This window comes from Cyprinus carpio, chromosome B5 (assembly GCF_018340385.1).
Source record: "Cyprinus carpio isolate SPL01 chromosome B5, ASM1834038v1, whole genome shotgun sequence".
In the NCBI taxonomy this organism is placed as follows: Eukaryota; Metazoa; Chordata; class Actinopteri; order Cypriniformes; family Cyprinidae; genus Cyprinus; species Cyprinus carpio.
This window is the reverse complement of record NC_056601.1, coordinates 24,798,746-24,824,931: the sequence shown is the minus strand read 5'-3', so window position 1 is coordinate 24,824,931 and position 26,186 is coordinate 24,798,746. Positions and strand designations below refer to the sequence as shown.

Here is a 26,186-nt window from a genome sequence, read left to right as displayed (position 1 = left end):
TGCATGTACACCCACAGTACTTGGCATTAAAGATGATTCTTATTGTGAAACAACTACAAATCATTTGCACTTAGAAGATATAAGCATTTAAAACATATAGTCTCTCACCTCCACCAATATGATTTAATAATTTTGATTACAGTACCCCACACTTCAGCTTCTCATCAGATTTTTTGTCCAATCAAATGCTCTCTAGAATCCAAAGCGTCACACCCCCTACACTATACATAGCTGCTGAAGCTATGGATGAATCGGTCACTTATTTACGCAATTAGTATTTTCTGTATAGTGAATTGCACGCGTTGCACTATATAGGAAATATATAGAGAATGATTAAGACAGTGTAAATATTCTTTCGATTGGGGCAAATGAAGTGGTTTCGCGTTGTCACTCAAACCACCACAGCACCTAAACAGTCTGCTCCGGTCCGAAGCCGTGATAGCATAGAGTGGATCATATGCACGTGTCAATGCAGACAACAAAATGTAAAACCATTTGAACTCTACATGTTCTACTCTATATTTCATAGCAATATGGATGAGATTAAGAGGAGAAATGATTAGACAGACTCGGTGTTAGAAACAGCGAGGTGCCGGGCGCATAAACAACACACATAACTCACTGCCAACATAAAACAATTCAAATTGTTCAAATGTTAATATGGCTTGCCATATAGTGACGTTACCTAACTAAGCTTGCGTGTATGATGACACGTAGTGACGGTTAGTTTTTGGAAGTATCCCACAGTATTTGGAAGTATTTGGTGAGTAACTTTTATATTCTTTATAGTTGCTTTGAGATTCACGTTGACCGTAGTGTTTCGAACTGCAACACATTGCCTGTAGTTGGGAAGTGTACGCGTAGTGTGCGGGTGCTCGAGTGAGTTGCCATTTTTTTTTTTGTCACTGGGAGAGTCAGGAAGCAAGATAGATTTGCTCTCAGCTGCCGTTTGATTTTTTTTGAATCGGTTTAGATTGCTTTTGTGGTAGCTATAAAGACACTTGATAAATTCCTCTATCGTAAACTCTTGGTTCATAATTCATAACGTTGAATGTTTTAGTGGCTGTAACTCGGCAACATATTTTGTCAACACCAAGGTAAACACGCAACCTGTATTTTAGGCCTAGACAAGATATGACTGAACAAACACGGAATTTTGTGATTTTATGACTTCAGTTGAATCAAGTTGTGGCCATTTTAAGTTTGAAAACGTTGAAAAAGTCTGTCAGCTGATATGTTGCGGTTTAAAACAGAGCTGATCATACTTCCTACATCATACTTTATTGATTAAAAGCAAACTGTAATAGGTAAAAACCATAGACTGTATAGGTAAAAACGTATCAAGTGCACAGCTTAAGATCCATAGCCAACACTTTCTAAATAATGCACTTTCTTTATAAAATGATGTTAGACTATATGGAAAACAGTGTAACCTTACCTCAACAAATGGACTAATAGATTAAGAATGGGTTTGTGTTTCGTATTAAAAGGAATAGTTAAATAAGAATTAAATCTGAAATATTAGAGGTGCTCCATTTTCATAGTGTGAAAAAAATGACTCCATCTACTTGAAAACTGCAAAAGCATCATAACACATAGTCTTGTCATATATGGTTGAAAAGTTATAAATCTCCAGAATATAAAAATCATACTTGTTTCAGACCAACCTGTATTGAGTTTTTGTATGAAAAATAGTGTGCTGACGTACAGTATACACTTGAAGGTTTGCACCACATTTTGTTTTAGAATATTGTAAAACATTAGTAAACTATAGTATGTCCACTGTTCCACCACATCCCAAACTGCTCTATTGTATTGAGATCTGGGGTTTCATTTAAAAACGTTGCGTACGCACAAAATGGGCACATAAACATGCGTACGCAATTTTCCACACACATATCATGATTTATAAAAAATAAACTTGGCGTAAATATGTACACACCATACGGACAATCTAGACCATGTGTACAAACTCCTTTTCCTGGAGTGAGAAAAGTAATTAAGTAAACAGCGATTTTAAACTCTGTTTTCATGTTGATATACACATTTACATTAAATACTCCACTTGCATTAATGGAGATAAACACTGAAATTACATAATTTTACAAAAAAACATAATTACATAATTTTATTAACAATAGGCTAAATAATTTTTCCTGTGGTATGCTATGTTTTAATGACAGCGAGGAGTGCTATAGGTGCACAATAATTAATCTTTAAACTAAACTACAGTATACATGCTAGTCACTTGCAAATCATGCTAGAAAACCGAGCGGCAACCTCCTGCTCTCTCTCGTGAAGCCAATAAGGAAGTGACTAAAACTGTAATTCATCGACTGGCCGCTTGAGGCTGGCTGCAAAAGGGAGTCAGTTCCATAGACTCCCCATGTTAAAATGCTCAACTTTACAGCAGAAAAAACATGTTTACAGCCTGGTGCAAAAAATTATTTTGGTTTATATAGCTCATTTTGCCCTTCATGACAACTGTGAGGGGGGTGAATTTTTTTTATAACTCATCCGTTTAAATTATATTAAGCATTAAAGTTCTGCATAATTAAGGGCGTGGCCACGTGAGTGACAGGTGGATTGCCGCTGCTGACAATGCCCTCGCGCTAGGTGGGCGTGGCTTCAGCAACCAGGTCCTGCCTTTTTGGCCATTTTCGATTATCCGGGAGAGTCGCGCGGTGACGCGCTGCCAAGATGGTGACGGCCCGCTCTGCACACTTTGAGCTTCAAAACCGCTCTTGAAGAGTCTATGGGTGATGTCACGGACACTACATCCATGTTTTTATACGGTCTATGTAGAAAGCATGCTAATCATACTAGGAACATGCTATTGACATGCTAATCATGCTAGAAACATGCTAGCAACATGCTAATCATACTAGAAACATGGTAGCAACAAGCTAGTAACTTGCTAATCATGCTAGCGACATGGTAGTCACTTGCCAATTATGCTAGGAACATGCTACCGACATGCTTATCATGCTAGAAACATGCTAGCAAATGCTAGTAACTTGTTAATCATGCTAGCGACATGATAATAGCATACTAATCATGCTAGAAACATGCTAGCAACATGTTAATTACATGTAAATCATGCTAGCAACATGCTAATTAGAAACATGCTAGCAACATGTTAATTACATGTAAATCATGCTATTTGTTAATCATGCTAGCAACATGTTAATGACATTATAATCATGCTAGAAACATGCTAATGACATGCTAGTAACTTGATAATCATGTTAACAACATGCTATTCATTTGTTAATCATGCTAGCAACATGCTAGTAACATTTAATCATGCTAGAAACATGCTAGCAACATGCTAATAACTTGCTAATCATGCAAACAACATACTAGTCATTTGCTAATCACGCTAGCAATATGCTAGTAACATGCTAATCATGCTAAAAAAAGCTAGTAACTTGCTAATCATGATAGCTTCATGCTAGTCACTTGCTAATCATGCTAACAACATGCTGGTAACATGCTAATCATGCTTACAACATGCTAGTTATTTGTTAATCATGTTAACAACTTGCTATTAACACCCTAGCAACCACCCTGGGTACCCTAGCAACCGCATCGCAAGATCCTAGCAACCGGCCCGTGTACACTAGCAACTGCATAGCAACAACCTAGCAACCACCAAGGCTACCCTAGCAACCACCAAATGTACCCTAGCAACCGCATAAAAACACCCTAGCAACCACCCCGAGTAACTTTTTCAAACTTTCTGGTCCAGCTTTCTCAAGCCAACTTAAAGTTTGCCTTGACAAACTTTTTTATCTGGTTTTCCTGTGGTATGCTATGTTTTAATGACAGCAAGGAATGCTATAGGTGCACAATAATTCATCTTTAAACTACAGATCACATGTCACATGAGAAATATTTAGCGGTAACAATGATCAATGCTGCGTACTTACTTCGATATTATGGTGGACTGCTGGATTCAGTGGTCAAACGGTCCATTGTCCGGTATAGGACCAATGATAATAGGTTACAATTGCAGCTGCACGGAGGTGTTGATGTCGTGTGAAGGCATCTCAACAACATAATGAAAAATACCACTATATTTGAAGGCTATAACTAGGAGAAAACGGTAAATTTACGAACCCAATTCCAGAAAAGTTGGCCTGTTTTGTGAAATGCAATAAAATCAAGAATATGTTATTTGTTCATTCTCTTTTACCTTTATTTAATTGACTAAAGTACAATGAAAAACAAAGATTTTGGTGCTACAATACACTCCAAAAATTTGGGACAGTGGCATGTTTGCCATTGTGTCACCTTTGCTTTTAATTACATATTTTAATCATCTGGTAATTACGGATACTATTTTTTAAAGTGTTGCAAGCAAAATGTTTTGCCTATTCTGACTTAATACAAGGCTTCACCTGCTCAACAGTCCATAGTCGTTGTCTGATTCTCCATTTCATGCTGGGTCATACGTTTTCAATTAGAGACAAATCTGCTGGCCAGTCAGTCACATCCACGTCTATAGAATGCTGTTGTAGCACATGCAGAATGAGAGCTGGCATTGTCTAATAACCATGGACTTCCGATGAATGATGTCATGTTAATGATACTTAACTGATAAAATGAGCCAAAAAAGAAGTTTAACTCGGACTGAGATGTCAAAAATTATTAAATCCCCATGAGAAATATTCAAAACTAATGCAATACAGAAATTGCAAAGTTAAGACATGACCATTGGACAGCAAAATGCTCACTGGGACAGCGGGGTCAGAAAAAAGTTGTGGAGTAGTGAAGTATAGAAATTGAATTGTTTGGACATCACGCCCACTTTTGTAGGAAGGTTTTTTATTTTTTATTTTATTTTTTTTAAACTGTGGTGAGAACTAACCAGTGCTGAAACGGGGGTTTCATGACCCATTTAAGTATATATAGCTCTGTAAATTAATATGAGGTTTAGTCGATTTTGTGTCCATTTTGTGTGAATGCATGTGAAGATGTGTTTTTTCTTTGTGGCTTTGGCCACATGGCAAAACTGTGAGGGGAATTTATGATTATTCACTCTGAAAAGTCACTAAATCTAACGAAAGTCGCTAAGTTGGCAACACTGCTGGTGTCTCGTATCACATTTTGGTACAGCTCGCTTGGACCCTTAACTGAGTTGGTACTGAAAAAAGTTCCAGGTACTGTTCCCAGTGGAAAACCCTTCAAAAATTAGCTGTATTGAACCGTACCATGTTGTACCATGCAGTGGAAAAGTACCATATGGGAGTTCCTGCCTGGGGGTTACTGTATGTTAATGTTAACCCCATCTCTCAACAAGAGGTAGTGTTGCTATGTTAAAACAAAAGGCATCCTTTGTTGTCCACAAGCCTGATCTCATCAGAACATAACTTTCCACGTGTTGTGTGGAAAGAAGTCTTGCTATCTTGACCGCTGTTCACTACACAGTGACGTGTGGCCAAGTATGGTGACCCATACTCGGAATTTGTGCTCTGCATTTAACCCATCCAAGTGCACACACACATTAGTGAACACACACACGGAGTAGAGGGCAGCCATATTGCTGTGGTGACCAGGGAGCAGTTGGAGGTTTGGTGCCTTGCTCAAGGGTCTCACCTCAGCCGTGGTATTTAAGGTGGAAAGAGCGCTCGTTATTCACTCCCCCCACCTACAATACCTGCCGAACCTGAGACTCGAATCCGCAAACTATGGGTGACAAGTCCAACTCTTTAACCATTAGGCCATGACTGCCCCAAATCCATGTCCAGTATCTGCTATGTTTTTCCCCGTAAGTTATGACTGATAACAAATATTTTTGAACTCTTTTAAACCAAAGATGAGCTGTCTCATACCCTCTAACTCACAATCACTGTCAATGTGAGCCTCTGTTGTTGTTGCAGTCTCCGCTTTTGTTGTTGTTGTTCTATTTCTTTTGTTTTTTTCTTCTACTGTGTAACAGTGGGGCCAGTGTTCCCATCTTGTGGAACGACTGAATTGGCAAAAACGGTACCAAAAAACGTACACATACAAAAAAAAAAAATCTGTCAAAAACATTGCAATTGGTGCATCTCAAGTCTCGGAACAAAGACTTGATGGTTCATTGGTTCGATGGTGTTGGAGTTGCAATCAAGTTCTTCTGTGCTGAAGACTGACAAACTCCAAAGATTATTCTGATTTGTTGGTGGTCGAAAGAGTTGCAACTTTGGCGTCCTGCTGGTGTGGAGGAGGTCCCGCAGCATGATGTCTCCAGTCTCCTCCACACAGCAACAAAAAGAAAGGTTCCAAGAGCAACCAGAGAGAAGAAGAGAGTGAGGTCACTCTGAAAGTGGCCAATAACTTCTGTGGAGGTCACCCCTCCAGGGGGTCAGTGAGCCATTTTTAGGGAATTAAGCAAGAGTTAACTCTCCCTAAATTCCTTTGATTTGTAAATCTTATCTTTTAATGTTTTCTTGCTGCTATGGTAACCAGTGGGCTGGGGGTAGTTCACAGACATCCCGGCACCAACTCCAGTTGTTTGGTGAGGGGTGTATTAGGCAACTTGTTAAATATAACATAATAATTTGTCTGAATTGTCCAGCAGTTACACTGTGCACACAATAATGCAGGCTTATTATATTATAGTATTTTCTAATGGACTAAAAAAGTTTCACATTCTGGTGTGACTCCATTTCCAAGTCCAACCCTACAATTTTTTATTTGGTTGAATATCCTCTTTCACTTATAAATATTTCATATAATGGAAGATAAATTCATTGTAAATGCAATTTTATGTTGAATTTAAACAAAGGTGTTAAAACACGTCTGCCATTAATCTGTTAATTTGTGCCTTTTTTTTTTTTTACAGATGATCAGCACTGCTGGCACTGTGGGTAAATGGAAGGCAATGGCACGTCCATCTTTACCTTCTTCATTGGACTCCACATTACCTGGGATATCTCGAGAAGTGCTGTCTGTGTCCATGGAACCAAAATATCAATGTCAACAGTGCAAAGAGATTCTTAGGAAACCTTTCCAAGCACAGTGTGGACATCGCTTCTGTGTGTTCTGTTTCAAACAACTCACCAGGTACCCAGGGCAACCCTCTGCCTCTTGCTCCGCATTTATTGCCACCCTCTCCATGGACATTCCCAATCCCTTTAATCTACCACTGCACTGTAGCTAGATGTTGATCCACTCTTTTGCCTCTTAACCCAAATGGTTCTCCTTCAGTCTGGATATACTATCTTCACTTACTTCTGTGGATATGTCCTAGGATATTTTCAATCTTTGGTGAGCTTTACCTTGGTATCAGTCGTTTGGCAGTAGTTTTTTTTTGTCAACTTCATAGTCATTTTATACTATTAGGAAAAGTAAGAAAAAAAAGAAAGAGAAAAGAAAAGAACTCATGAATGTGAATTACATTTTCTGTTTGAGAAGCTATAAAAGGCTATCTAGTATGAAAACAAGTGGAGTAATACACATTTTAAAATGAAGAGTGTTTAAAATAAGTATACTATCTTTAAAATAATGGATTTCAAGAGAATCTGAATAGAAGAGTGATGATCACAAAGAGAGATGAAATAGAACCAAATTATTAAACTGTTGATAAGCATTAAACAAAGACATGTCTTAAAAATGTCTTAAGTGAAAAACATGTAATGCTCTGTCTGCCTGTAATCATAATTTATAAAATATAAAGAAAATAACTTAAGATTTATAAGGAAATACCACTGCTATTGTATGTAATAAGCCAACAAAGAATTGACAGTCATTTAAAGTTCATTGCCTAATTGAATGTGTTTCTTTAGTGTGTTATGTAGCTATTTGTGCATGTATAGGATCTGCAGAGTTACAAAGCTCAAAGTCTCCCACAAAAGGATTTATTCTGTCTTAAAGAGAAGGCTGATCCAGACTGGGCTTAAATGCCTCATTCAAACACGCCCCCATATCTCTATGTCACAATGTGGAAATATTTGCGTAATGTCACCCAAATGTTCATGCTAAGAAAGAAGGCGTGGTTTACGGAACCACAGTAATGTTGATGCAGCCGTGTCAGGGAGATGTGTGTGTGTGTATGTGCGTGAGAGAGAGACAGGGTCACATCACGTGTGTTTTTTGAACAATAAAGCATGTCAACATACACTAAATACAGAAAATAATGATCTTTAAAATAGCATTATATGACCCCTTTAACTTAAAGTTTAACTTAAACTTTAACTTTAACTTAAAAAAATTCATTATGAGGACAAACTGGGCATTTTGAGAACATTATAGGGACTGTAGGGCTGTTTTCCATGTTTCCATAGGGGGGACAAATTAAAAAAATATTCAATTTCAATTTACTAATTTTATGATTAATATGATAAATAATTTATTTTTTAAAAATGTAAAAAAAACAACAACAGCACCACCTTTCTTGTACGTATTCTAATATTCTGTGTTTCGGAGCACCTCAAGCTTTTCTCATCACGCTGTGTGAAATACACTGAACGGTGCTTCAAAACTGACTGCTGCATGAATCTATGATATGCAAATTACAGCTCTTGGCTGGATACAGCAAGCCTGTGTCACGCTAAGTTTTTATGGAAGTAAGACAATTATAGTGACATACAGGAGTTGTACATTAAGCACTCGTGTGTCTTTTATTACTGATGCACAAACAAACCTTGTATTTGCACTCTTGTCGCACTGATCACTATAACATCATATTTGGGCTTGAACACAGTTCAGTATATTCCCATAATTTTCAAAATTATTTACAACAAGTGAATTATAACGGATGCTCACAGAAGATGGGTGTTTTTTCTAGAAGATTGTGAGGATCAGTGGCGTTTATGTACATATGGGCATCAGAGGCTATTAACACAGACATGATCTCTTGTTCTGACAGAGCTTGTTCATTGATGCCACCTTCAGATTGCTGAGTTTCTAAACATTCAGAATGTTTTAATTTTTAATTTTGGTTTGTTTAGCAATTCTGAATGGATACGTGTAGTAGTTTATATGCAGTCCTTTGACATCTCCCTGTGGCTTTGTTTGGTATGGCAGGGTGACTTGTACTTATTTGTTAAGGTTTGAGCTTTACATACTTTTAAGTTGTAAAGAATATCTGCAGTGACATTTTTGTAAAGTGTGTAACACTTTAGTTTAGGGATCAATTCTCACTATTAACTAGTTATTAACTAGCATATTACTAGCAAATTAGTGGTTTATCAGTACTTACAAAGCACAAATTAATGGCTTATTCTGCATGGCCATATTTTAGATTCCTTAATCCTACCCCATACCTAAACTTAACAACTGCCTTACTTACTATAATAAGCAGAAAATTAGGAGTTTGAGGCAACAGTCATAGTTTTATAGTTAGTTAATGGTGAGAGTTGGTCCCCAAACTAAAGTGTGACCAAACAACAACAACAAAAAAAACAAACAAACAAACAAAAAACTCATAATTTAGAAGTAATAGGTTATTTTCTATCTTGTTTTTGACCCTCTCTCTGAAGCATACTGTTTTGATAGGCATGCTGCATTCAAAACTTGGATGTAAACACCTAATGCTATGATTGGGTAACAGTTTTGCATATTAAAATAATAGATGGATGGTACAGTATGGGACATTTTAGTTAAAAACGTATGAATCCTCATTACAATCAAATGATCTGTAACAGACAAATAGTAACATTGCTACTCACACTTGTGTGTTGCGAATTCAATATATGACAGTGCATCCTCTTTTATTCTCTGTCTTTCTAAAAAGCTTGCGTCTAACTGGGTCTTGTTTATAAACTAATTTGCAGTAAAATTAAGTGAACAAAAGTCAACAAACAGTGTCTTACTGACTCAATCTGGAAACAGTCTTTGTTAAAGTCAGCATGAAATAAAAATTAAAGTTAATCTATAGAAGAAAAAAAAATTGTCTTGGTAATCTTTAATCAAAATCTGAAAAAAAACAGCTTAGGCAGGGTATCCTTTACCACTTCCCCACTAATTGTTTGTTTGCTGCAAGCAAGAGATGGAAAGGAGGAGGAGCGCTAAGATTAAAACCCGTCCTTTTTTCAATGTTTTGTTTCAGCTGGAAATGCTTCCCTTTTGTGCATTCATTGTTGGTTCTTTGACAAATAGATTTGTTCACCAATGAAACACCAATAAAATGAGGCGCTCTGTGAATGGCCCATGAGCCCATAGGTCCATGTGAGGCAGAGACTAGCTTATTTCTGTCATTTTATCTACCCTTATGGTGATCAAGATTGCTGTGAAAATTGTCAGTACAGGCTTGTCTGTATATTGATATGACAAATATCAGTGATGTAAAAATGTTAAAATCTGTATTATGACAAAATATCTGATTGTTCACCATCCACCTACAAAATACAAGAAAGTCTTTAAATTTAAAGAAAGTTTAAAATTTTATTTCATTTTCAGTTGCAAGAAATGTTGACATTTTATATATGTATACTTGTTTTACCATTTAATTCCATTTACTTTGAAAAGTGCCTCTGGCTGTAGTGATATAGGTACAAGCATGGAAAAAATTTAACCATTATTTACTTGTGGCTCAGATAAATGTCAGTTTGCATACAGACTTTAAAGCTTTTTTTATTATGTCAGCCAGTATAGGATGTAAATGAGAACATCAAATTTGGTGCAATACGTTTATCCTTCCTCATGTTTCGCTTTTAATTATTATTGCACACATGCTGCTTTCACTTCAATCTTTCCATTATCAAAGCACTACTTTCTTGTTGCAAATTAAGCATGAAAGCTTTCTTTGGGTAGACTTAATAAATAGCCCTCAGGTAAGAGAAGGCTGTATATTAATGCTTTCCCAAAACTGTGGTGTTTATAGTGTGCTTTAAGTTCGATCTTGCCTTGCTCTGTTTTGAAGGCTGCACTGTGAAAGTTAAGATCTTTACTGTTAAAATCTTTCCTCTTCATTAGCTCGGGGCCCATACCCTGCGAAGCCTGTCGTGCTGAAGGTATATTTGAAGAGGCAACATCTGTGCTCAATATTGAAGTGGTAAGTGCTATCATTCTTATTTCCTGGTAACTCTTATTCAGTGAATACATTCTTGGCAGTGTATACATTCTTGTACATGTACTGGTGTAATGTTTAACAATCACAGGAATACAGTTTCAAAAGGTATTCATTAATGAAGAAATTTCCATGATCTTTGACTCCCCCATAGGCGTTTCCTGATAATGCGGCACGAAGGGAAATTGATAGCTTGCCAGCCAAATGCCCAAATGATGGATGTAGTTGGTCTGGAACACTGAAAGAGTATGAGGTAAGAACACTGTTCACCTGGCTTGACATATCTGACTTACAATGTTTTACATTTCTAAATGTCAACTATTATGATTACATTTTCTTTAAAGGGGTCATATGATGTTGTTAAAAGAACATTATTTTGTGTATTTGGTGTAATGAAATGTGTTTACGTGGTTTAAGGTTCAAAAAACACATTATTTTCCACATACTGTACATTATTGTTTTTTCCTCTATGCCCGCCTTTCTGTAACGCATCATTTTTTTACAGAGCTCATTGGTCTGAAAAGCGAGGTGTGCTCTGATCGGCCAGCTATCCAGTGTGTTGTGACTGGCCGAATGCCTCAAGCATGTGACGGAAATGTTACGCCCCTTGCCATACTGTGACGCGTGTCCTGGTCAGAAGACTGGCGCGACAAGACAAAAACAATAGCCATTTGTTGCATCCAGTGGGGACAAAATTACTGATTATAATGACTTATACTGTCTTTTTATGCGCTGCGTTGCATCGGGCCGTGTAAACATAAAACATAAACATAAAAAGAGTGTGGACAATCCAACGCTTTCCGCTTTCTATTGCAGGAAACTGTCTCCTTATTATTTCTGACTCATAACAAAAAACAGAGCAATGCCTAAAAGCTGCTGTGTGACAAGGTATAGTACAGTAAACAAGCTAAAAAACCCAGAACTAAATTTTTTATAAGTTGTCGACCCAAAAATGAGCATTTAGGACACAAAAGTAGACTGCAACATGTCATATTACTCTGAGAACTACGTTTACTGGAGGGAAATGTAAAATAATTGTCAAAGAATTATTTCACCACCCTATGTGGAGATATATTAAGAAACAAAATTTTATTGATCTATGTCAGTGCCCCTTTTCCTAACCTTCCTTTTGTTTGAGAAATGATCCATCTGAACAGCCCAACGTGAAATACCCCGACATCTACAACTAGCTTTTAGGCATTGCTCTGTTTTTTGTTACAAGTCGGAAATGACAAGGAGGCAGCTTCCCGCAATAGAAAGTCAATGGAGAGCTATGAATTGTAATCCCCCACCCTACCAGTGTGGGCGTGGCCTAAATGAGCTCTGTCTCTATACTCTCAGTTTGAAAAATAACGTCCGCCCACATCTGAGTATGAAAGTCAGCACTTGAAGATGGGGGTTGGGTGGAAAGTCCCAAGGCTGCCTGGAAAGTACCGGTGTTACCATGTACACTGTAGAAGATAAGCTTTTGAAAATTGCTAGTGTAGTATTTGTCTTTTAAAACTATGTTAAAAGCAGAATAATAATTCTGTTTTCAGAATAATAATAAAAAAAAGATTTAGTGAGTAGCTTCAGAGAGCTGATGGTTATGTAGTGTTATAAGTGTATATAATTGTGTATGATGAGAGTAAAGCTTAAAGTTAAAGTTATTTATAACCCGTGAACCTAGATATTTTGACTGCTGACAAAAACTCTTGCAAAGTTTCCATTATGACTTTCAGTCTCGTTTCTGAAAACCTGAAACCTTTTCAAGGTCAACTTGGTTTTTTATTCTGTTTAGCTGGTAAAAGAGTTGGTATGACCCAAATTTTTCCCTTGTGTTAAGTGATTTAAGTCAGTGTTGAATGTTAAGTCATTGAGTCAGTGTTGATTCATCTGGTGTGAACACATGGTAACTAAAGAAATGAAGCAAGAAATTCCCCTAAAGTCTGATAATGTTCTTAGAATATTTATCTCAGATTGTTTTTTTGATGTGTAGATTGATGACTTACTTGATTCTGACCTTTACTTGATAACAGATAAAACTGCCTTTATATTTCCCACACCCTTCCTGTTTAAAGTCCCCATGAAATCACATTTTTTAAAAGTTTTTTGGGTGTTAGTATCAATATGTTAGTCTTAAGGTTGTCTATAAGGCAGTGTGCTCCAAAACAGTGACAAAATTCGCATTTAGAAGATACAAGTATTCAAAGCTTGCAGTTCGTCACTTCCTCCAAAATGGCTCAATGATTTTTTTGACGTCACATCGTACTTCATCTTCTCGTCAAATCTTCTGACCAATCAAATGCTCTCTAGAATCAGAAGCGTCTGCCCCCTGCACTATAAATAGATGCTGAAGCAGGCTCAAATCAGTCACTTGTAGTATTTCTTGAACAGTGAATGGATCGTAGTGCACAATGTAGGTGATAGGGAACGATTCAGACAGTGTAAAGATGCTTTCATTGGTGCAAATGAGGTCTGGTTTCACGTTGTTGTACACGAACCACGGCAGCGCACACAGTCTGATCCGGACTTTGGCTCTGGTCTAGAGACACGATCGCACAAAGTGGATCATATGCGCGAGTTGGCATATATTAAAAACTTTTACAACTACAAAGCCTCAGCATGAACATTACCACTATTTTGTTTTTACTATTTTGTTTCATATTGAATCTAGGGTGTAATCTTTTAAGACTGTGGCTGTTAAATGCAGCTTTACCGAGTTCAATGGCTCTGGTCCAAGCAGATATAAACAAAACGCTATTGGGTATTTTAAAAAGGGGGCAGGGCTGCTCGATATGTCCCGCCCTCTCTTCCTGTTTCAGTTGAAATTACGTCACCACATAGAATAACACTGCGTGTTTCAAGGCACTTCAGGGGACCTTTAAAGACCAATTCACACTGCACTGACAGATGCAGACAAATTGCAACATACACATTTGTCAGGTTTTGTCTGATCAGTGTTTTACCCCTGTATGTTTGTGTTGGTCGCGCTTATTTTCACTAATTGAACATGTTGAATCGGTGTTTGTCAGGTTTTGGAATGTCTGGGAAGTGATGTAGGGGAGCGCGGGGCACAAAGTAACGCGGGGTTAGTTGTAACACATGTGGTTTGAATATTTCCAAACATGCTAGCGTAATAAAATTTACAGTATTTATTAGTTACCATATCAACATTATATAGAAAAATGTGTGCCAAAATTCAAATTTTTTTTTTTTTTTTTTTTTTTTTTGAAGATATCGCTGAACATTTATTTTATGGTAGTAAAATTAAAATTCTGGTTTAAGTAAATTTTTCATCTCAGTTTTTTTTATTCATTTAAAATTAGACAAATCTGCTATTATTTTAATCTCCAATCTGTTATTTAACAGTTCAGATCGTTTTTAATGCTTTAATGACTAGTAGAAGACACTAACCAGTTTTAAATTCCAGTCGCGCAGATGGGGCATGTTGTAACACTGCGTTACAATATGCTATTCTATGACATTAGTGATGTAATTTACACTATTTAATTCAATGAATTTTAATGAGAAACAACAAGAAACAGTTGAATAAAGACTGACAGTCAATGTTTAATATTTAGAAATTATTATTTCAAGACATGTAAAGCATTTTTGCTCATTTATGTAGGCTGTCCCAAGCATGGTTGCAATGTGTTCATTGTCAAACTCTAAAATCAGATTATAAGATTATAATTCTTAAAAAAAGCCATTATTTTATTTGAAAAAAAAAAAAAAAAATCTTAATTTATTAACAAAATAATTTAGTTTGTCTTGTATATTTTTTTCATTCGATCAGATAACATTTTAAGCTGTCATATGGTCATGTTACAACATGCCCCACAGATTTTACCCCACCTACCGGGCATGTTGTCACATTTCACTTCCATTTTTTGAGGGTAAACAAAGAAAAAAGTATACACTGTAATTATGAACATATTTGTACTAGACAAGTGTAAAATTATTGTGCATAAAAAAATATATATATTCTGAAGCCCATGTGGATGTACACAAACTGAGAAAGTCTAAAAGTGTTACTTTGTGCCCCTCTCTCCCCTATGTACTTGGTCTTCTGTCATTGTAGTGTGAATTGGCCTTAGCTCTAGCATTATCGTATATGAAGTTTGCATAATTAAACAGGACATTTGCACAAAGACACACCAGTGGAATATGTATGACCTTTGATTTAGACAACTGAGAATGACAGCTAAAAATATAAAGATGTACATAACTATACATAAACTGTAAAACGTTATATTGATTTTCTGTGATAGCTGTGGCTTTTCTTCTTGTTACTTAAATGTTCATATGAAACAGATAATAATAGAAATTAAAGCATTTACACTATGTGCTGTATAGCCATACATTAACTTTTAAATTTGAAAAAGATTAACTACTACATTTAAATTTCCCCTATTCAGTCAATAATGCGGGTTTGAAACAACATAAATGTGGGTAAACGATGAAAGAATTGTTATTTTTGGATGAATTACCCCTTGTGTTGCAGTTTATTCCAATTCAACCTACATCTCAGAATTCTGAAAATGCTAATTAGTATAAATTCTTGTGCAGATGAACTTGTTCTGTCTTGTGACTGTCTTGTCCACAAGGTCGTTATGTACTTTCAGCCAGTTATGTCTTGTGATCATTTAGTAACTTAAAAACAGGAAATGCATCTTGTGGGAATAAAGTGCATGAACAACAGCTAGCTATAAAAAGCTATTCATGTTCTCAAGATAATATTGAATGAGGCACAATTTAAGAGTTGACATATACAACAATGTCGTACTTTTCCTTTCAACATAGCATTTAAGATAGACATTTACAGATACTTCTTTTCTTCACTAGGGTCAGCATGAAGGTCGTTGTGACTTTGAACGTGTAAAATGTGAAGCATGTCAAGCACTCATCTTGGTCAGTGAGAAAGACCGCCACAATGAGCGGGAATGCGAGGCCAGAACCCTGAACTGCAAATACTGCAAGGTCACATTCAACTTCAAAGAAATTAAGGTAATCTACATCCTACAATCTACTAGTTTACCACTGATCGATCAGTAGTTTGTGTACATTTAATGGTTTTTACAATGTTTTCTTTAGCGACGTATTGCACTTGAACGGTCAGATAAATACATAAATTATTAAAAAATATCTGTCTTTTGGTGTGTATTCATGTAAACATAGTCAGTTGGAGGGGGGGGGGGTCTGATATGTAAAATTATATTAGGTCCGTGCATTAGGTCTTAATATAATAAACCTGCTGCTGTCTGTGTCATTAATGTTTACCAAACAACAAAGGAAAAGAGGGAATCACTTGCTGATCTTGACTGAGTAACTTTTGTAGTTTTAATAATAATCAGTTTATTTATAATTGATACACTAAGGCTATGCAGTAATTTTTGCATTTGAATATTTGGTTTCTGTATTATTTCTTACTTGAATGTTTTTGTTAAATAGATGTAAATTAAAAAAATGTAAAGCACTGTCTAATTTGTTTCATTCTCATATTGTATTTGTTATGCTTTGTTATTTGTATCTTTGTTGTTTTTATTAACAAAGATAAAAAAGAACTATATAGTGATTATTAAAATAAAAATTATTATTAATAAAAGAAACAGAGGAAATGAAAATGCAAATGAAATGTAAATGAAATGCATTGGGGTTGAAGCACAAAGAGTGAGCAAAATAGTTGCTGATATCATATTATCTTTGCTGATTGTCCTTCCTACATTACTCTCTTGTGACACAGGCCCATGACGAAATATGTCAGAAATTCCCCATGCAATGCAAAGACTGTGGTAAAAAGAAAATCCCCAGAGAAAAGGTTGGTCTGCATTCTCAGCCGTATATAGTTTCTGCTTGAATTACATCATTTGTCAATATTAATGTAATCACTCTGTTACATATATGTTAGCCTCTAAAGCATGTTTTTTTTCTTTTATTCACATAATGCTTCTAATTATTTGTCATAATCATGTGTTGACTTACTTGCTTATTTTTTTTTTTTTTTTTTTCAGTTTCAAGAGCACATCAAGTCTTGTGCAAAGTCTAAGTCGGCGTGCCAGTTCAGTGAAATTGGCTGCAGGGCTGTGGTGTGTATTTGTTTCTCATGAATGTAGTTAAGTTCAGAATAGAATTGAGGCTGTGCAAGGAATTAGTGTTCAAATGAGATCTACTGCCTTTTTACAGCATAGAAAAAATGCCAAGCATTTCTGAGTTGCTAGGTTAATTAGCTTCTTGAGAAATTAGTGTTGTAGTGTTGGCCAACAGAAAGTATTTTATTTCATTTGTGGTTTTGTTACTCTCGGTTAGCTGTTTTGAAATGCTTCATAAGTTTCAAAAGCCTTAAAATAGTTTGGTCACAATGCTTAGAACTTGGCATCTGTTTGAGTCTTTCAGTTCACGCTTTGCTTTCCCGTGCTTTTTTAAAATGGAACCAAACTAATTGAATAGTCTGGAGTATGGGTTAGAAAAGTCCCAAACTCAATGACATTGCTAGGTATTAAATGTATGCAGTACTGTAATTTGTGTACTTGCAAAGGCTGGTGAATCATTAGGGAAAATACTTTACAGATGAAAAAACTAAGGGTAAGGAACTGGTGTAATGTAATTTCACAAATCTGTTCTGTATTGTTGAGTTCACAATTAGTAAGTTAAAACGAAGTGTTGCCTACCTCTGAAGTCTTCAAGGGAAGTTAAATATTTTCTACTGTGCACATTTATACTGGTTTGTCTTTTAAAGAATGTGCCATCTACTGGTCAGAGAATAAACTGGCACAAATAAAGAGCTGCAGTAAAAACTTTCTTTAATAAATCACTAACAAACACTACATAATTCTTAACAGATCAGTACTTATTATATATTCATATTCGCTTGTTAAGTCTGACGTCACGTGTCACCTCTTCCGTGTCCAAACGCTCTATCAGATAACATGAGAAAACAACAAAAGGTGCTAATATACACTCATAATGCTATATAATACTACCAAAATATTATAATCCTAACCTTTAACTCCATACCGAAATCCCAGATAGTCAGACAATGAAAACAAAAATAAAAATAAATAAATATAAAAATTATTTGTGTTTGGGACGCTGTGAGCATGGAGACTGTAGTGTACACCGTAAATTTGAAAATGTTTAGCTTAAATGTTTAATATAAATAAACAGTGCTCATAAACGGTTGCTTAGGTAGTATTCTCAAGTGAAGCGAGTTGAGGCTTGGACCCAGAAACAGCGCTTCTTACGTCACCACTTAACAACCGAATAGCTAGAAATATTTTATAATAGCCCCTTTCTCACAGTAATACCAGTAAATTGCCGTAAAATTTCTGGAATTACTTTACTGGTAAATACAAAAATGCACTGTTCACACATGCAACAACGCTTTGTCTTTTTACCGGTAAAGCACCATTCACATCAGTTTCAAATTACCGGTAAATTCTGTGACATCATTAACCAGAAATTACCTCTAAACGGATGCACCACCTGGTGTTATGTTTGTAAACATGGAGGAATATATGCGGTCAGTGTTTTTTTGATACTTTCATTTTTGTGTCAAACATTCACATTCATGCAGAGCTTTTGGCCCAGAGACATCATATTAGACTGAACTACACAGCACGGAGTAAATACATAATCTGCATCAGAATGTTATGATTGAATTTTGAATTTCAATGGCTCTGAATTGGTCCAGAGTAGACGTCTTACTCAAATGTGCTCATACCAGTAATCTTCATTCTGCATTCACACAGAGCAGATTACCGGTAATTTACTGGTAATGTTACAACTTCTCATACCAGTAAACTGACAGAACGAATTTACAGGTATTTTTGAAAAGGTCCTTGATCTCTTAATGGTAATTTACCAGTAATTTACCAGTAAAGACTGTATGTGTGACAGGGGCTAATGTGCTTGTTATTGTTTACTAAAGAACTTATTACCTAATGATTAACAAACCATTATTTAATGTAAATTAAAATGCTTACAAATATCATGAAACGCTAAATTCGTATGATCATGATCAAAAAAAAATTTATATAAACAGATTGAACAATGTTCCCTTATAGTAATCAGATTGATCCCTGTACACCGTTGACCCATTAACCAACCCATGAACCTACCCATACAACCAAACCTGCCTCCAATTCTTACACGAATCACACCTCAATACCAGCAACATTAACAAAAGCTTTTAATTATTATATAACAACTGTTAAAATCAGTAGGTTTTCAAGAAGGCATGCTAATAAGTGACTAGTTAATAGTGAGAATTGTGTGTTAATAGTGTCTTGGTTCAGTTATGTGTTTAACCCTTTCTTTCTCTTGGTAACCACAAGACATTTTTCAACATAAATTAATAAATACTTTATACATTAAAGAAATGCTTTTACATAATTTTATGCAACCCTTATTAATTTAGTATTAATTTAAGTATTTTTCATAGGTTGACAATGGTAAGCAGCAGGAGCATGAGCAGACCAGCGTGACGGAACATTTGCGTCTCATGCTAGCCGTACTGTCCTCTGTGCGCCTGCGGACCGAGAGGACTGGAGAGTGGCATGAAGATTCCGGACTGGGATTGTATCGCGGACCTGAAGACGCATCTCCAGCGGGGGCTCATGCTGCTGGCCATAATGCAGGAAGAGGAGGCGGCCCTGGTGTACAGCAGAAAGTCACAGCATTGGAGAACATAGTGTGTGTGTTGAACAGGGAAGTGGAGCGCTCAGCTCTCACCCTGGAGGCACTATCCCGTCAACATCGGTTAGACCAGGAAAAGATAGAGAACCTGTCAAACAAGGTACTACAGACACTTTGCAGAAAATTATACATTTAAATAGTTCGGATAAAACGCTCGCTAAATTGGATTTATAGGATTTTTTTTCTTTCGGTCAGCAGAGATGGTTTTGATGCTCTGCTATGTGTCAGAGCATGATGCGAGGCTCTCACCTAGCAGGTAACACATTATGACACATTGACCGATCTTTTTATGATATGCTGGTGTAACATTTTACTTCAGGGGATAGTTTACACAAATTTGTCATCTTTTACACTCCCCCATGTAGTACCAAACCATGTATGCTTTTTTTTTCTTCCATGGAACTCAAAAGAAGAAATTCTGGAGAACTTTCAGTATAATAAAAAAGTGAAGGATAAGTGGTCTGTACGACTTCTGAAACTATGATACGAGTAACTGACTGAAATTTAAATCATTCACAGAAAATCTTTTTAAATGCCTTGTTTTTTTTTTTTTAATAAATCTTGAATATTCAAACATCCCTTTTAGATAAATGTGCAACAGATGTACCTAAAAGGTGCATATTGGTGCCTTAGATAAGTAATATGTATCCTTAAGGTGCTACTATGAAACTTTTACTGGTAAAAAGCTACGAAATTGTTGCTTTAAGCACACACTATACCCCTAATGGTATTTTTCCTTTAAGAGTTGGTGCGTTACATTCAGGCGGGACACGGTTCTGCATTTTCCATGGAAAGACCTAAGTCATACAGGTTTGGAACAGTACGGGGGGTGTGTAAATAACGACCGTGTTTTCATTTTTGGGTAAACCATCCTTCTGATTTAATAGCTTTGAAAGTAAGTTTGTATTTTTTATTGTAAAAAAAGCTACTATAAAACAGATGTTAGCAAGATTTGCTTTGATTTGTGAAACACGAGCACATTTTTCCTCATCTAGCAGAAGAGCCTCCGTTGTGTCTCTGCCATGAGTCTTCATTCACATGGGATATAAAGTGGAGACCATTCATGACTTTCTAATAACTCAACAGTTGATTATTGAGTTAAAAGAGTAGTTTAACCAAAAATTAAGATGAAATGATGACAGAAATCGTCCTTTAAAGGAATAGTTCAATCAACAATGAAAATTTTCTAAAAATAGACTCACCCTTAGGCCATCCAAGTTGTAGAAGAGTTTGTTTCTTCATCAGAACAGATTTTGCTAAATTTAGCTTTACGTCACTTGTTCACCAGTGGGTGGATGAAGGATATCAGATGTTAATATATCCAAAGTTCATCAGAGGTGTAGAAACTTGATGGCGTGTCTGATTAAAACACGGGACAGATACCAGTCCTTTGCTCTCTTTTATTTTTAAGTTCAATATGATTATTCATAGACAATTCCCATGGCATGGAGATGGACAGATGTTATTAGATGGACAGGATGAACTGGATGGACAACGTGTACAAGATGTACAAGATGGTCTTAAGTCACTACAAACAGTACAATAAAAGAAATCAAACTCATAATACATCAACAAACATATCAACAATATATATATATATATATACTCAATCCAAACGATAAATTGGCAAACAAACTTACTTAACGCATCCTAAGGAAAGGACTCAAACACCCACACCCTCACCAAAGGAAGAGAAACAAAGGAAGGAATTGAGGTCTATTTATAGACCTTGACCAGGAGGTGTATGGGTAATGTAGTGCACTTGCATGGGTATTGTAGTCTGCTTGGAATTGTGGGATATGTAGTACACATATATATATATATATATATATATATATATATATATGGGAAAAAGAAAAGGAAAAATGAAAGATAAGGGTCAAATTCACAACAGTGGATCCTTTGCAGTGAATGGGTGTTGTCAGAATAAGAGTCCAAATGGCCACAAGTCATCCAGTCGGTCAGTTCTTGTCCCACCTATACCACAAAATGTAATGTGAAAGGCTGCTTGTTTGTAAGAAACTAATCTGTAAGTGTAAGAAACAAATTCCCTGTTGTCCTCTCTCATCAAAATCCACAGACATACTTATTTAGTGCTTGTAAATTTCCTGATTTAGAAGAGATGACTTGTTCACAATAAAAATAATAATATAAATAGAATATACTTGTATTCAAGTATATTCGGAACCAATGGTTTAAAGTTAAAAACACCTTGGTGAATAATTTAACTCGGTGGTTATTACAGATACACAGCTTTTCATTCCACAAGATATTAATTGATGGACTGGAGTCGTGTGGATTACTTATAGATTATTATATCGTGTATGGTAATTATCATAGAATCAGACACCACTGAGCCAAAGATAATTTGTTGATACCAGTGTCGCAAACTTTCTTAAATCTGAGACACACAGAATAAAGGATTGTGTATAGTTATCCTTTAAATGTTAGTATCTAATTGCATTATTACAACAACATTGCTGTTTGGCAGTTTCTTAACCATGTTTCTCATTTGTGTTTGGTGACTCTTAAAGGTGCGACAGCTAGAACGGACTTTAACCATGCGAGATCTGCAGTTAGCAGAATCCGAGCAGTCCTTGCGGGAGCTGCAGTTTTGTACATACGATGGAGTTTTCATTTGGAAAATTGCAGACTTCTCTCGTCGCAGGCAAGACGCAGTGGGCGGCCGGGCACCTGCCATGTTCTCACCTGGTAAGGCTAAAATCAAATTAAAGGACTGTTGCAGGTTCAATACAGGGTTAAGCTTGATTGACAGCATTTCCTGCATTTAGTCAATTCTGTTTATTATTGGTATTTTAATATTTCTATGTGTTATTGTAAATATTTATCTATTTATTTTTATGACCAAGGGGGGATTATATGAAAATAATCAATATAATAATATAATTGTAAAATTATTTTCAACACTGTTATCACATGCTGATGATTGAACTTAACTTGTGTTCTGGGAATGTTCTAGGGTCAATACAAAATACTTTGCATTTTGTAAATTGCATTTTGTAAATTGGAAGTACAACTTGTCTAGTTTCATTCTGAGGGCCTTGACCCTTTGTGGTACAATGCCTTGGCTTGGAAATTTTTCAAGTTTATGTGAAGGTTGCTTATGTACTTGACTAGTCATGGTCCGTTTATGACATTTGGATCTTCCCTCTATCTCCAGAACTGCTCACTTTCACTTTTGTAGTGTCATTCAAGAGCCGTGTGGTCTCTGTAGACAAGCTGACATTTACTGAAAACTCAGACATTCTGCTTGCTATCATCTGAAAAAGTTGGGGGATTATTATTATTTTTTTTTATTTATTTTTTTTTTTAAGAAATATAAAATCACGACATTACACGCAGTTTAAAATGTTGAAAAAGATGCATCAGAGTTTCCAGAATAATATTAAGCAGCACAGCACTATTTCAACATTGCTAATAATATGATTTGTTAAATCAGCATATTAGAATAATTTCTGAAGGGTCTTGTGACACTGAAGACTGGAGAAATGGCTGCTGAAAATTCAGCTTTGCCATCAAAAATAAATACCATTTTAATATATCAAAATAGAAACAGCTATTTTAAGTTGTAGTAATATTTTACAGTATTATTGTTTCAAGTAGATTTTCGAGAATATTACCCACCTCAGCTTTTCAACGTGTGTGTGTGTATAAACTTGATAAATTGATATAAGTGATATAATTATACCAATTAAATCATTTCAATTATATCAATTCATTTAAATTAATCTTGATATAATTTATATTATTTTTGGATTATATCATTATCTTTTATATTTTTAACCATGTAAAAACTCAATGTTATTTGTCTTTTTTGTCAAAGTAAAGTTCAGTTTAATCTGTTAATTAAAACTAAATAACAATCTGAGAAGCAGTTTTAAATATTTGGGAGTCTTTGAGTTGCTGGGAATGATTTCTTCTCATTCAGTGTTCAAAGCTGATTTTAGTAGCATATTAGCATTTTTGTCACTTTTAGTAATATTTTTTTCCCTGCTTTTACAATTTTTCTTCTCTTTTCTAGCGTTCTACTCCAGTAAATATGGGTATAAGATGTGTCTGAGACTCTACCTGAACGGTGACGGCACAGGCCGGGGCACTCATCTTTCTCTGTTCTTTGTGGTTATGAGGGGCAAATATGATGCATTGCTGAAGTGGCCCTTTAGCCAGAAGGTAAATGATCTGCTACTGTTTTACTTTCTCTTTTGGGCTTTTATGACTCTTTTCTTTTCGTCTTTTATTTAGTGATGTGATACTGACTAAAGCATCAAAGTACCACTTGTGTGGTTTGGATGCAGAGTTGCAGACTTTTATAAGCAGGGACTGAATGTTGTGGCTATTCTGTTGCACTCTACAGTATATAAATATATTGTATTGAATATTACATCTACAATAGTCTACTATGGAGAATTAAGGTGATGGAGGTTTTAGGGTGATTTTGCTACAGGGTAGGCCTACAGTTAAGCAGAAATATTATTTACTACATGTAATTAATATAACTACATGTACTTGCTATAGGGTTAATGCTAGGGGTAGGGTTTGGTTTAGTTAGTTATTACTTGTAATTGTGCTTAATTTACCATTACCATTTTACCATTTTATAGCAAGTATGTGAAGTGCCACACCGCATGCATAAGGATATTTTTTCTGCGCCTGTTTGAACAGGTTAGAGCATTTACACCGCATGCAAAGCCGGTGTAGCAGGAGCAAAGTAGAAATGGCAGTGCTGTGATCGTCTTTGGCATTACATGGATCGTAATTCCTGTCACTCTCCTGTTCTTTTCCTCCAGGTGACATTGATGTTGTTGGACCAGAACAACAGAGAGCACATCATCGATGCCTTTAGGCCTGACGTGAGCTCCACATCCTTCCAGAGACCCATCAGTGAGATGAACATAGCCAGTGGTTGTCCTCTCTTCTGCCCTCTAGCCAAGCTGGCAGGCAAAAGCTCATATCTGAGAGATGACACCATATTTATTAAAGCCATAGTCGACCTCACCGGCTTATAAAGCACTGGAATTACTCATAATAATAATAATTGATGATATTATTATTATTATTATTATTATTATATCTCAGCTGCGGAAGCCAAACAATTGAAATATATAATATATATTATATTAATGATAATAACATTATATTTATATATAAATTTATTTGTAGAAATATGAACTCAATTATAGTAATATTATTATGTGCACGTATGGAGTGGCTGTGCTCAAACAGACTTCCACACCAGTAATTGCACTATTTTGGTATAATTCAATATTTAAAACACAATATATATATATATTTATTATAATACATATTTATATAATAGACATTATATTTTAATATTTTAACTATACCTACTTTTAATATTGTATACAGAGATGTGACTTATGACTTATGTTCCATGACCTTAAGGTCTGGCTGTTTTATGCATTTACTGTACTTGTAGCAGTTTTTTTCAATATTGTTAAATATGGGATTTCATTAGGTTGCTAAATGCATCTTTGAGCACGTTTAGGGGCTTGAACACTTTTGCTGGAAGTATAGTATAAGTATATAAATAGCTACATGTAAGTCACCAGTCTGCTTTTATTTTACTAACTTGACTAGCATAATAATAGAGATCCTGTGAAACCTATTAGAGAAGCTGTGTGAATCAATCAGCTTATAGAAATGAATCATTGTGTTGTTTGTCCTTTTAAACAAGTTCTTGGATACAGCATGTGCACGAATACAATATTTACAATTTCACTTAGAAAAAGTCAGAAACTTTAGCAGGACTCAAAATACATCTTGACTAACCAGTGCTTAGATTCACTGTATTACTGGCCCATTTGTAAACATCATCTGATCTTGGGTCCGGCTCTTTTTGTTTGGGCTTGAGCATTAAATGGCTTCACAGTATAAGAGATGTAGATGTTTAATTCGCTTCAAACCCTTATAAAAGGTACCAGCATTTTTTCTGTAACACCATTGATACACTAGGTTAGCATGTTTTCTGAGTCAAAGGGTGAGTTAGATGCAGTATAAATCCTCCTGATGGTAGATAAAACTCCAAGTACTTGTTACTTGGAATATTGGAAACATGGTTGCTTTGGTGGAAATAGGAAATAGGAAAAGCAAGAGAGAGATAAATGTGTTAAAATCTGATAAATGTTACACTTTTTAAAATTAAATTCTTTACTATTTAGCTCTCTTCTAAATCGGAAAATTTAGCTGTCATTTATTGATTCGTTTTTATCTATCAATTATATAGCAGATCAGTCAAGTGGTATTTTTAGTATTTGTTTAGATATTCGTATATCCTATTAACCTGAATTTACAATGTGTGGCAAAATTGCATGTTTCTTTTCCTGTCATATGAGCAGTGCATTGTGTTCAGTATCTAATAATTCTTATATAATCAATGTTGTATGATTTGTTTGAAATGCTATATATCCATTTATAACATAAATAAACAGCTTATGATGTGTTCTCTAAAGAGTTATGAATATCTTATCCAGTC

General features: G+C 35.6%; 1 protein-coding gene and 1 long non-coding RNA gene across 2 annotated transcripts; one reads left to right on the top strand and one right to left on the bottom strand.

The window, feature by feature from the left end:
* Positions 1 to 610: 610 nt before the first annotated feature.
* LOC109065003 (TNF receptor-associated factor 2-like) lies at positions 611 to 26,162 on the top strand. Its single transcript, XM_042725057.1, has 11 exons — positions 611 to 763; positions 6,830 to 7,050; positions 10,903 to 10,981; positions 11,151 to 11,249; positions 15,824 to 15,985; positions 16,722 to 16,796; positions 16,990 to 17,064; positions 19,419 to 19,772; positions 22,207 to 22,384; positions 23,715 to 23,863; positions 24,481 to 26,162. The coding sequence occupies exons 2-11, from the start codon at positions 6,830 to 6,832 to the stop codon at positions 24,697 to 24,699; spliced, it is 1,611 nt and encodes a 536-aa protein (XP_042580991.1). The 5' UTR covers positions 611 to 763; the 3' UTR covers positions 24,700 to 26,162.
* Positions 18,349 to 21,373, bottom strand: LOC109065005. The gene is made up of 2 exons (XR_002013475.2): positions 21,313 to 21,373; positions 18,349 to 21,200 (listed from the first exon to the last, which is right to left on the bottom strand). It is a non-coding gene; the product is annotated as an uncharacterized LOC109065005 (long non-coding RNA).
* Positions 26,163 to 26,186: the final 24 nt, after the last annotated feature.